This window comes from Pantherophis guttatus, chromosome 4 (genome assembly GCF_059756535.1).
Source record: "Pantherophis guttatus breed Tessera chromosome 4, ASM5975653v1, whole genome shotgun sequence".
NCBI classification, from domain to species: domain Eukaryota; kingdom Metazoa; phylum Chordata; class Lepidosauria; order Squamata; family Colubridae; genus Pantherophis; species Pantherophis guttatus.
The window spans coordinates 140,778,585-140,791,782 of NC_142066.1; the positions used below are offsets into that span (position 1 = coordinate 140,778,585).

General features: G+C 36.8%; 1 protein-coding gene across 27 annotated transcripts in view; it reads left to right on the top strand.

Annotated features, from left to right (window-relative positions):
* CCDC7 (coiled-coil domain containing 7) overlaps positions 1 to 13,198 on the top strand; it is a 292,932-nt gene that overhangs the window by 82,124 nt on the left and 197,610 nt on the right. For 12 of the 27 annotated variants that reach the window (XR_015734107.1, XM_087892982.1, XM_087892984.1 and 9 more), the window contains 4 exons: positions 4,059 to 4,134; positions 5,993 to 6,023; positions 7,435 to 7,524; positions 11,304 to 11,398. Coding sequence is in view for 23 of the 27 variants with exons in the window: in XM_087892982.1 (XP_087749108.1) it covers positions 4,059 to 4,134; positions 5,993 to 6,023; positions 7,435 to 7,524; positions 11,304 to 11,398 (292 nt within the window). In the remaining 4 variants the exon portion in view is untranslated. Of the gene's footprint in view, positions 1 to 4,058; positions 4,135 to 5,992; positions 6,024 to 7,434; positions 7,525 to 11,303; positions 11,399 to 12,597; positions 13,059 to 13,198 lie in introns of those variants that run through there. The other 15 variants (XM_060683933.2, XM_087892987.1, XM_087892986.1 and 12 more) reach the window with 6 other exon arrangements.

Sequence of the window (13,198 nt, forward strand, 5' to 3'; positions counted from 1 at the left end):
ATCATGTCCTTCTTTTATTGCCACACACTTCTTTTGTTGCCACGTTTATTAGTTCAGTTTTCATTGTTCCATTTAATTTCTTCTTTCTAATCTTCAATAAATCCTCCAGTGAACAGATTATGTATCCTAAGTCAAGTTCTCTAAGTCTTTTCCTCAAAATAGTCAAGTTTAAATAACAAGCAACAAAGTTTCTCTTTTCAAGTAACAAGCAGTCTGGACTTTCACTTTTCAGCTGGCAACCATTTTATCCGTCTCCGTTTGTCTTTTTCCTTTGCTTTTGAAGGCATAATTATTTCCTCTTCTTCTTCCTCTCTCTGAAACATAGTCCAATCTCATTTATCCACCAAAAAGTAAAAAAAAAATAAATATCCAGATCTGTAGTCAAACATTTCCAAAAAGTCTGTAATTTATGTTATCCACCAACAGGTCTTTTGTCTTTGTGCCCCAATAGTTCTCAGCTGCTGTTAAGGCTGGGGCAGACTAATTGTAATTCAGCGTTTGTGGGCAGTTCCTGTCTTGGTTGATGTCCACTCACCCGGCATGCAAACTCCTGGCTCCACTCTCCGCTTCTCCTCTTCTCCTCCTGCACATTCTTGTATCCCGGTTGCTGCGGTCTCAGGGCAGCCGCCATGGCTGCCGTTCCACCGCTGCCGGCGCAGACGGCAAGCCTCTGGCCCCGAGGAACCTGCCCATTCCTCTTGGCCGTCCAACGGGTCCCTCTCTATCCCCCTGTCCCTACAGGACAGGATAGGTTCAAAGACCTACCGGCGGGGGCTTGGCAGACGGGGTTTTTGCGGGGTTCCGAAGAGCCCGCTAATTCCCCATCTGTATTCCCGCGGCGCCAACCAGAAGTCCCCCAACGTTGAACAATTTTTGTGGTAATTAATATGGTTAATGGGATGACTTCATAGATTATGATGCCTTTATTCTATTTAGTAATCTAACTAAAAATCAAAATATTTGAAAATATTACAAATTATTGAGAAGAACTTTCATGTGAAAAAATATTCTTGGAAAGAATTTAAAAAGTCATTGTATTTATCAAATTAAAGTTTGAAACATGTTTTGCCACATTAAAATATGGATAGAAAATTGTTGATTCAGAAGCAATAAAAATAAATGATGTAAAAGCTGAAATGGCATATTAAACCAAGCATAGGAAAAAAAAGTATCTTTAACTCCAAAGCATGATTTAGACAGATCTTCTAGACAAAGCAATAAAACAAGATATGGCAACTTTCAATAGAATAGTATATACACAGGAGAACATTTCATATATCTTTGGTAGCTGGGAGTCCTTATTATCACCAGAGGGAGCTACAAATATTTTTCAGATTTATATTGATATAACTTTCAGATTGGTATCTCTTGAACAGTGTTAACCTTCAAGGTTTAGTGACTGTTGTCTAAACAACAGATTTCTTGACATTTTACCAACATCTGTGATTGGCATCTTCATCCTATGTGGATACCAGGTCAAAAAAGTAAGGACATAAGAAATAAAATTTGTATTACCAGGTAACAGTTGGTCTACTTATAAAATGTACACCATCTCAAAAAGAAAAAATCATTCACATTGGAAGAGAGCACTCAGTTATGTACCTGCTTTTCTTCTGCAATCCCACTAACATATTTTTCATATCTATATAATTCATTTTAGTTAGATTAAGTTCATTCCAAAGTAAAAGAGCCTTGGTGGCGCAGCAGACTAAAGTGCTGTTAAGTAGCACCAGCTGCCTGCAATTACTGCAAGTTCAAATCTCACCAGGCTCAAGGTTGACTCAGCCTTCCATCCTTTCGAAGTAGGTAAAATGAGGACCCGGATCGTGGAGGCAATAAGCTGACTTTGTATAAAAAAAACACCGCTTGGTGGGGCCGAAAGCCCTACTAAGCAGGTATATACAAACGTATGAAGGCTATTGCTTAACGCATTATAAGCCGCCCTGAGTCTCCGGAGAAGGGCGGCATATAAATTGAAACAATAAATAAATAAATAAATTTTAAAAAAAGGGATTTAAAATTTTCAGATATAACAAAAGTAAAAAAAAAGATGTTGAATATTTTTATGTAAAATAGCAGAATATTCCTTAGTAATACAGTCAATTTATTTAAAAAGATAATCATTATTAAAAAATAAAATCCTTCCTGGAACATTCAGTCTAGAAATGTTTAGTATCTGGTAGTCAATATTATTACAATTTTACTACAACTTTAAGAGATTTTGAATTTTTATGCTTTGACCAATCAACCTACTATGGTAGATAAGAGATCCTTTTTGTAGAAGAATATTAATTTCTTCAAAAAAGATGTTGGAAACTATTATTAGAATTGATGTGATCCTGTGACAGTTACCAGTAATTGATTAACAGCATCCAGCTCATAAAGCTTTTTTATGCCTTTATCCATGTTGGAAAGAGAAGATAAGATTTGATCCCTTTTTGTTTAATGGCAGGGCTTACTGAACTATCTATGGAGTTAGAAAAATCATTATTTTTCTTTACTTTCCATTTAAGAACTGCAAATTGTCGTGAGAAATGCAGAATGTAGTATTGCCTGTAGAATCTTCAACACTGAGACTAGGTTTTATGCTGAATGGAATATAAACCCATATGATACAAAATTTCAGTTTTTGATCTTAAGGTAGTAAATATTTAATTCAAATTCTCAAAATTCATATTATAAATATTTAGATACTAGGTGAAAAAGCTTTTAAAGTAGTGAAAACTTCAATTTCGTTTGATTTTTCATTTCAGTCAGGGCTAGACTAAGGTAAAACTATTAGTTGCTCTATTGCCAAATCAGTAGGCTATTCTCCCTCAAGCAAGAAGAGAGTATTATGTTTTTTCTAGCTGCTGCTGCTGCTTCCTCTTCCTATGCTGCCATGTCAGCCAGAAACCTGAAATGATTTAACAGAAGTAGGTAGATAACAAAAAGCTGGAGTCTGGTTATTGGAAAAGAGCTGGAGTTTGGTTATTTCTTATGCACTTAATAAGCTGTGTGATACACATTTATGAAGTGCATGAGGATGCATGTGGTGATGATAAGGGAGATCCTATAAATAATCTGTTAATAAATACTTCACTGTGGAAAATAGAATTTTTTAAATATGAGATACACATTTTAATTACAGGTTGCCCTCAGTTATTCACTACTCATTCAGCAAACTTTTGAAGCTATCATGATGGTGAACAAAGGATCATTAGAACTGGTCCTTGAAGTTCTGATCATCTCAGTACTCCCATAATCTTGTGATTGTGATCTGGACTCTTTGCAACAGGCCCATGCTTACAATGGTTGCAATGTCCTGATCATGATTTGTGACTTTCCTTGCTGGATTCCCACAAGCAGAGTCAATGGGGAAGCTGGCAGGAAAGATCCCTTTTTGGGTAAGTCTCTGCCAGCTGCATAATCCTTCTCAGTCCCTCTATACTCATGCTGTGGTTTGCTGGCCATACCCATTTCTTGCAAACCTTCCCCGGGCTTTGTACACCCTTTCCAGCCATCTGCACATCCTTCCCCTTCATATCACAGCCTTCTCAAACCTTAGGCTTGGAACATGGCTCCACAGCCACTCTCTCAATTCCTTTCTCCCTCTCCCATCTGGCAACAGCCACTTATCTGCCTACTTTCCTTGAGAGCTGCCTGTGACTTGCAGCTTCTTGCTGACTTCCCCACTGATCATTGGAAGTTGTCAGGAAGTTGTAAAGAAGCACATATTTAAATCCTATTATACTTGCTTATGATTGCCATTGCTAAGTGATATTGTCACATGACATTCTGTTTTATGACTAAATGCTTAGCAATTGAAATTTTGGTCCTAATTGACTAACTGTGATAGTTGTGACCCTTTCTTAATTTACTTGGCACTGGATTAGCTCTAGCTTGTGTTATGTAATTTGGCAATAGTAATAATGTCATAGTTATAATGGCAGTAGTAATAATTAGGGTGATAGTAGTAGCAGTGACATTTTTGCCCAATCTTGTGCAATTGTTAATATTTCTATTTCTAGATTAAAATGTTAGATATCAACCTAATAACTATTTTTATAATTGTTCAGAAACAATTGAGATGATGAACAATCGCATGATAGAAATAATGAAAGTATTTGAAAGACAAACAAACAAGTTACACAGGTAAATCCAACATAATGATGCAGATGGGGAAGGGAAAGTTTCATTTTATCCTGTGTATTTTGGGGTAGTTTATATGACATGGCACAAATAATTAAGAGGTTCCTAGAAAAGAAACTTGCAAAATTTCACAAAGTAATGTGCAGAAGTAAGGATATATTACAGTGAATAATTATATCTGTCTGTCTGCCTGAATATTATATATTTTATATATAAAATATACACACACACATATAATATTTATAATTATAAAATATATGTTATATTGACTATATAAGCAATATCTTTGCTTTCTGCTCAATTTACACAAACTCCCCTGGCCAAATATCAGTGTCTCTCACTAAAGCTTTGTGATTTATTTTAAATCATAGAAACATTAGATAGACCTGCTAATAAAAAAATTGTACTTTGTTATAGCTCTTTCCTGGAATCTCAGAGGAAAATATCAAGACATTATATTCCTTGAAGAGCACTATTATATTTTAATTGCTTCAGAAAATACCACTTTATTTCAGGCAGTTCTTCAAAGTGTTTTAGATTTCAAAGGATTTCTTCAAATCCTAACTCAAAATTATCTGAAATAAATGAAAACTTTGATCATATACAGAATTCTTTTTAGAGCTGATGAGACAGAGGTGGAGAAGACTATATGGACAGGTTTTATTGGCACAAATCTGTTATTCATCAGAAAGGAATTGGTATGTGATTACAGTGGTGCTTAAAAGTTTGTGAACTTTTTTGAATTTTAAATATTTCTGCATAAACCACGATGTCATCATGGGTGATATGCGCATGCACAGAAGCTTCTGCGCATGTGCAGAAGTGTGTGTCTATGCTCCCGTTGTGAACTGATAGTAAAGGATATAGAACCCACCCCTGGCTTGTTCATTAATTTATTGAGGCAAATGACTTCAGTCAAGGTGTACACTCTAACAATTTAAATAGTCATAAAAACAAGGGCCAGCAAACAAGTGGCAGCCCTTCTCTCACCACATACCTGTCCACAGATTGGGATTCACAAGCTGAAAAAATCCATGACCCTGACACATACTTTTTAACTCCTAGCTGCCACTGTCCAGATGAAAGATATAAAGATGATTACAACCTTTCCTTGAGTTCTCTGAAATTTAGGTATTGGTTTTTGTCTGTTTTTAAGTTTATATTTCAATTTTTACTGAACTTTGTGACTGCTTAGTCACAATCATATTTTGATCGTAGTTTGTCTATTTTTTAATTCACATGAAATAGATCTAGGTTTGAAATGTGTCCATAAATTTCAATGGGTAAAAAAATTGAAGAACCAGGCTGCTGATTGCTATACAACACAGGGTTTATATTATAACTATACTAAAAGATCTGCTGGGTTACCAGTTGTCTGCTGCCTACAGTCTAAGATGTTGGTGTTGACATTGAAGCTTTTAATACCTTTGATTCTGATTGTCTGCAGGACAACTCTCCCTCTATGTCTAATAATTCTGATGAGTTGTTCCTCTGAGATCTGAGGATGCCCACATTGATAGTATGGGACATTGGAAGATGGCCTTCTCCCATTTGGTTTCCACATTCCCAGACTATGAAATGTGCTTCCAAAGGAGGTTCATTTGATTCCCACTTTCCCAACATTTAGGAAGATGATAAAAACAGTACATTTTTTCTAAGCATTTAGCTATTAGTTCTCTAAATGGCTACTTTTAATTTTGATTTTAATTAATATTAATTTGTACTCTCCATCTTATTTTAGATAATTAGAACATGGTGCTAACAGAAAAGTAGAGTATAAATTCTCTAAATATTCAATTTATCTAGAAATTACTGAAAGCTTAAAAAGAAAAAAAATCAATAAAATATTTATATTTTTCAGAGTTGTAAATGAACAGGATGTGCTAGAAGGTGTAAGTAATAATTTTTACCCTCCTTTCAATTCTTAAATTAATAATTTGAACAAAATTCAGTGATACAGCCACTGTTTGGCTAGGAATTACTTCAGTTAGTGTCCATTCACAAATACAACAGTAATGAAGAGTAGTAAAAAATCACTTTCTGATCAATGCATGCATTTATGAGCAAATTTTATGCTTGACAACAAAAGCATCAGTCTGTTACTGATTTAAGGTGTGATCAGTTTCTTGCAATAGAGCAGCTAGCCAGCTGGCTAATCAACTAATAAAGGGTGTAGTTGAGCTTAATTTGCAGTTACATTGGGGTGAAATCCAGCAGGTTCTGACAAGTTCTGGAGAACTGGTAGTGAAAATTTTGAGCAGTTCGGAAAACCGGTAGCGGAAATTTTGAGTAGTTCAGAGAACTGGTAAATACCACTTCTGGCTGGCCCTAGAGTGGGGTGGGAATGGAGATTTTGCAATATCCTTCTCCTGGAGTGGGGTGGGAATGGAGATTTTGCAGTATCCTTCCCCTGCCATGCCCACCAAGTCACACCCACCAAGCCATACAACACCCACCAAGCCACGCCCACAGAACCGGTAGTAAAAAAATTTGGATTTCACCACTGTTACATATTTTGGGAAGTGCTGCTCTGTGGAGAAAATGCAGTTTAGGAAGATATAGCTTTTTGAAGCAATCATTCCCTGCAAAAAAAAAGAAAAGAAAAAAAGAAGAAGAAGCAAGGGGGGGGGGGAAACAGGTCAGGCATAAGATATTTAGGAGAGAATTTTATCTGAATGAGATGGCAGCAATAAGTGATCTTTGCAGCATCTCTCCCTTAGTAAATATGTTCATTTAGCAACCATTATGCTTATTGACCAAGTCACGGGAACAGAATATAATTGCTAAAGAAGCATTGGATGTACCAACCTTTATACATAAAAGGGTTTGATTGTATACAAATAACTAATTGCTATTACTGTGTTTCCCCGAAAATAAGATCCTGTCTTATATTTTTTTGAACCTGAAATAAGCTCTTGGCCTTACTGCTATGCTCATTTGGGCTTATTATCTGGGGATCTCTTATTTTGGGGAAAACGGTACATATTTTGCCCTGCTCAATGTTGAACCACTCACATAATGTTGTCTTTATTCTAATGCATGCTTTACTTCTAACATATATCAAGCTTATCACATCTGCAACTATTTTTACTCTATATTTAAAAAACTGTTTTATAACATTTTATATATTTATATAGAACATACATACAAGTATATGTATAGTACATACAAATGTATGTACTTCACATACATTTGTAACAATCTCTTATATAATAATTCTTTCCAAAGGAGGGACAAGATTTCTTTTGAGGTCCCAAATATTTGGAGGAGGTACCTAGCCTTTCTTGCTTTTCTTTATATTAGAAATTACAGAAAATTCAGCAAGAATTTCGAAAGCTAACAGAAGAAAAAGAAATAATGGAGGATGAACTTCAAAAAATGAAAACTTCAGAGGTATTTATGAGTTAAACTCAATTTTATTAATAGAACTGAAGTTTCAGATATTATAATACATTTAAGAGCAACAAATTTTATATAACATAAAAGAGATTTATTTCTCAGAATATGCTTAGAATAAGAATTGTACTATGGACCTGATTAAGGCAGATAAACAGTTTGGTGTTGATACCTTCTTCTAATCTATTAGCTTTTTTTGAGGCTATCAACACTATATTGTTGAATAAGGATATTATTGTCAAATGCAAGATCTGTTTGTATTAAGATGATATTCCTTTATTATTATTTTTCTGGAGAAATGAGCAGATTTCTGTTTGTGTTTCTAAAATTTGGTCAAGAACAGAGACGGTTATTCCTCTGTCCAAATTGGCTCTCAGAGGACTCTGGGAAAGTGTCTATACTAAATTGGGCTTTATGGACAATTTATGGATTCTGCTCTTTTTTGACTTTGTGATTGAGTCTTCCATGCTATTAATGCTGGGAGCATCAATTTCTGTTTCTTGAGATGAGATTGATGATGAATCAGAAATGTCTGACCTTCATGACAACTGTGTGCTTGTCCTAACTGATATTGATCCTTACTGTTATAATGAATTCACATTGATCTAGTTTTCATCTTAGAGCAACTGAAGCTAGATTTAAAGATTGAGAACTTAGTTACTGGCTCTGTGTCATATTCAGATCTCTTTCTGGTCAGCCTAAGCTGTATGGGAACTTAATTACTCCTCTTCTTAGTTAAACTTGGTTTCTGTTCATAAGGGAAATCACAGGAGTTTTTGTATTTGCCATCATAACATATTTCTTTATGTTAAATCTAGTTTGCTTGTTACATGATTAGAAATTCAAAATTATACTTATAACATTAGATTCTCTTCCTGGAATGTTTAAGAATGGGAGGACTAATACTGAGGAGCAAATAGGACAATAATTGTGGCAGAATATAAAGTAATAAATCTATAAAATAATTTATCCCAGTGCAGAAAAAGGGCTAATGAGAATTTATTGATCCTACCTATAGAGAAAATAGATTGAAAATGTTAAAAGTTAAGGTACATCTGAGAGTACAAGGAAGAAAAGAGAGTACAACTGAAGTCCAGTAAAAGAATGACTTCATATTAGGACACCCTGAAAGGATTGTGCAGAAGCACAGAAAGAAGAAGTAATATCTCCAATGTAAATACCAGCTGATAAGGGGTTCCATTACAGCACTGCCCAATAAGCAAACTCTGATATAATGCAAACATTTCAAGAGAGATTCAACCCCTAAAACCCCTAACCCCTAAATCTTGTGTTTTGTTTTGTGTTTTGTTATGTGTTTATTTGTCTGTCTGTCTATCATCCATCCATCATCCATCCATCTATCCATCTATCTATCCATCTATCTATCTATCTATCTATCTATCTATCTATCTATCTATCTATCGTATTTTTCGGAGTATAAGACGCACTTTTTTACCCCCCCAAAAGGGGCTGAAAATTTAGGTGCGTCTTATACACCGAATGTAGCCCTGCCCACCCACTGGCCCCCACCCCTTGTTCTGTGCCTCGCAGCAGTTACCTTCTTGCAAGCAAACAGCAAGAAAAAACAGCCCCTTTCAGCTTCAGCATAGGTTAATTAGCACAAGTTGATTAGATTGGCCTCCCGACTCAGCTGATTTGCTCTAAACTGTTTTGCGCAGGGCTCTGTTGCTAGCTGCAAAGAGTGCTGGAGCAGATTTTTTTCCCTAGCTATGCTGAAAAAACGAAACTGAAAGTAAAGCAGACTCTGTTGTAACGTGACAAAATGAGGCAGAAAGAGATTTCTTTTTCCTCACCAAAAAAGGTAGGTGCAAACAATGGGAAATTTAGGGCAAAAGAGGAGAGTTCAAGATTTTAAAACACAAAAGAAAAAAAGCTCTATTTAACTAGGGAATTGTAATAATTGAGATACTATTAATTGTATAGTGTGTTGAAAGCAGAAATGGTTAAGTTGTGCTTTGGAGGAATATATGGGGAAAATTATTTGGTTTATTATTATTGGTAAATATAATTAATTGATTTGTAAGAAATTGGATTGCATAGAAATAATTGGAATATTCATATTCATATTGGTTACTATACAAAAAAGATAGTTATAACTAATTGATTTATATAAAAATGTTGAATTTCTATTAAACAATTGTAATATTAAATAATTAACCAATGTGAGGATGGATATAAAAATAGATGACAATGGGAAGGGGTATATTATAGAATAGAAGGGAAAAATTGAATTTGATTAAGATTAGAGATGAGAATGAAGGGTAATATTGGTTTTTCTAAAAAAATAGATGAGGAATAAATATGGAAAAAAAATATAGAAATTGTAAATTTAATTAAAATGACTAAACATAGTTTAAATTCGTGAACCAGCCAAATACTCTGTTCAAAGAAAATACATTGTATGTTTGTATGTGTGTTTGTCTAAAAAATTAAAAAGAAAACTTTTTAAAAAAAAAACAACCAAAAAGAGTAGGTGCGTCTTATACTCGAAAAATACGGTATCTATCTATCTATCTATCTATCTATCTATCTATCTATCTATCTATCTATCTATCTATCTATCTATCTATCTATCTATCATCTATCTACCTACCTACCTACCTATTTTGGCCACATACTCACTACTCACCACAAATGACTGGGTGGTTTAAAATGAAACCATAAATACCATATTTTTTCGGAGTATAAGACACACCTTTTTCTCCCCTAAAAGGGGGTGAAAATTTAGGTGCGTCTTATACACCGAATGTAGCCCCGCCCGCCCACTGGCCCCCACTCTTTGGCCTCTGCCTCGCAGCAGTTACCTCCTTGCAAGCAAACAGCAAGAAAAAACAGTTCCTTTCAGCTTCAGCACAACCTAATTAGTAGAAGTTGATTGGATCGGCCTCCCGACTTTCAGCTGATTTGCTCTCAGCTGTTTTGCGCAGGGCTCTGCTGCTTGCTGCAAGGAGGTAAATTGCTGGAGCAGATTTTTTTCCCCTTGTTGCTAATCAAGCTATGCTGAAAACTAAAATGAAAGTAAAGCAGGGTGTTCGTTGTAAGGAGACAAAATTGTGCAGAGGCAGAGGGAGATTTCTTTTTCTTCTTTTCCTCACCAAAAAAGGTAGGTGCGTCTTATACTCCAGTGCGTCTTATACTCCGAAAAATACGGTGTATGAATAAACATATAAAATCACATTAGAATTACAATAAAATACAAGTTATAACTACAGAATATATAGGGATGGGGGTGGGTGAAAACTACTATTAGTTGATCAGTCACTGATGTGAAATTCCCCCATGGGGGCCATAAATTAACAGGAAGAGTCAGGTCTTCAGGCTCTTGTGGATGGTCAGGAGATAAGATGTTCCTAAGGGTTGAAGCTATATGGCTTTTCCTGGATCGTGCTAGCTGGAATATTAGATCAAAGTGGCAGTAGCCCTTTCAGTGGGCCTTTGTGGCCAGTGGAAGTTCATTCACATGATCCTATCCTGTGTCTTTTCTTGGCGTCCACAAGGTGTGAAATTGGTTTACGCCAACTTGGACCTGCCCTTCTATTTCCAAAACTTGTGAATAAAAATTGGAATTAATTGTTATCTAATTTAAATAACCACCTTGGGGATATTATCAAGGGAAAAGTGAGATCTACTGATTTTGACAACTGTATTAGGAATATTTCTATTGTCATTTGACACATGCACTATCAAATACAGCTGTACAAGAAACTGTATAATGCAAAACTTTTGCTTTACTTTCTTGAATGCATAAATGACAGCAAGATAAAGGAATACCAGAGACAAGAAAAAAATTAAAACTGGAGAGGGTGAAAATTGAAGAGAAACCACAAGTTCCTTCAGAAAAGGCTCAGGTGTAAGCAAAAATGAATACATATAAGTTAATTGTATAAAAATTGTGCTAAAGTGTTCAGAACACTAATGAAATTTGTATTTTTATTAATTTAAAATAACTATTATATCTTAACTATTGACATGATATTATATATTGCTTATTTATTTACTACTTTATTTGAAGTTATCTGAAACCTGGGTGCCGTTGTTAATATTATACAAGTTATGGTTAAGAGTAATAGAAATTCAGTACCTTACAGCTCATGTTGCCATCTACTGAAGTTTGGAAGCATTTTGACAAGTAGTAGATCTTTAGTGGTAGATCATAAATCTCTTAGATTTAGCCAGAGATAAAGAATAGTACCTAATCTCTTTAGAGATTAGGATCAGAATGGAAACAGTGAAAACTGCCACTTTGTATTGGATTTGGAATGACTCAATAACTAATAAAAATTCCTAAAACTAGAATGTGATTCCCTCAATAAATCATCCTATTTAAAATTCTGATTGTGGTATATTTTGAAGAAACTGCAGCTTTTTATTGCTTCCTGAAGAGAAATTTAGGATACAGTGTCCAGTTTTGGTCACCACAATATAAAATAAGATGCTGAGACTTTAGAAAGAGTGCAGAGAACAGCAACAAATATGATTAGGGGACTGAAAGCTAAAGCATATGAAGAATGGTTGCAGGAATTGAATATGTCTAATTTAATGAAAACGAAGACTTGGGGTGACCTTATAGCAATGTTCCAATATCTAAGAGGATGTCACAAAGAGGAGGGGGGTCAACTTATTCTCCAAAGCACCTGAAGGCAAGGCAAGAAGTAATGGATGGAAATTATCAAGAAAAGATCCAACCTAGAACTAAGGAGAAATTTCCTGACAGTGAGAACAATAAACCAGTGGAACTGCTTGCCTCCAGAATTTGTGCTCCAACACTGGAGGTTTTGTAAGAGGTTGGATAGCCATTTGTCTGCAATGGTATAGAGCGGGGCTCGGCAACCTGTGGCTCTGGAGCCGCATGTGGCTCTTTGGGCCCCCTGCCACCCTGTCGCGGCAATGGCGTGGTCGGAGTCTTAGTGCAGGAGCGAAATGCCCCTGCATATGTCTTTGCGTGGCAACAGCATTCCACCTTTGTCGTGGTAAATTTGCTATTGCCGCCAGCAAAGAGGGCTGGGAGAGAACAGTGGGGGCGGATCTTGAGGGGTGGGAGCCATCCCCCAAGTCTGGCCTTCCTCCCCCCTTGTCGGCGGGGCCAAGAAAAAGAGGCAGTGTGGGGAAGCGCTCCCCTCCCCTGCCAAGCGCTGAGCTCAACGGGGGGGGGGGAGATGGCCCGGTAGAAGTGCCCCCACTGGCGACTTGGATGGCAGAGAGGTACGGTCCGGCTCTCACAGCTGGATGCTGTTCGCCGCCTTTGAAACGCGTTGACCTTCTTCCCCAATCTCTGCTCTTTCGCCCCAGCGCGAGCTATGTTTCTGCTTGCTTGCTTTTCCTGTGCCTTCGCCGGGCAGCAATGGCTGGTGCCGTGGGATGGGGGCAGAAGAGACGTCAGGGCTTCAGCCCCTCAGCAAGCCAGGCCTGGAGGAGCACGGAGAATTGCGGGCGGGCGGGCGCTGGAGGGTCAGAAGATGCACTCTGACGTCGCCCCAACACGTTTCCAGTTCGCGCTCCTCTGTCCTGAAGTAGGATTGAGTGGGTGGAAAGGGGGAGGGAAGGAGAAGCCCCGGCTGGATTTCCTTTGGCATGGGGCGGGGAGGAAGACCCAATATCCCCTCCATGGCCTGCTTGCTACTCTCGCAGCGCCTTGCAGCACAGCGAAAGT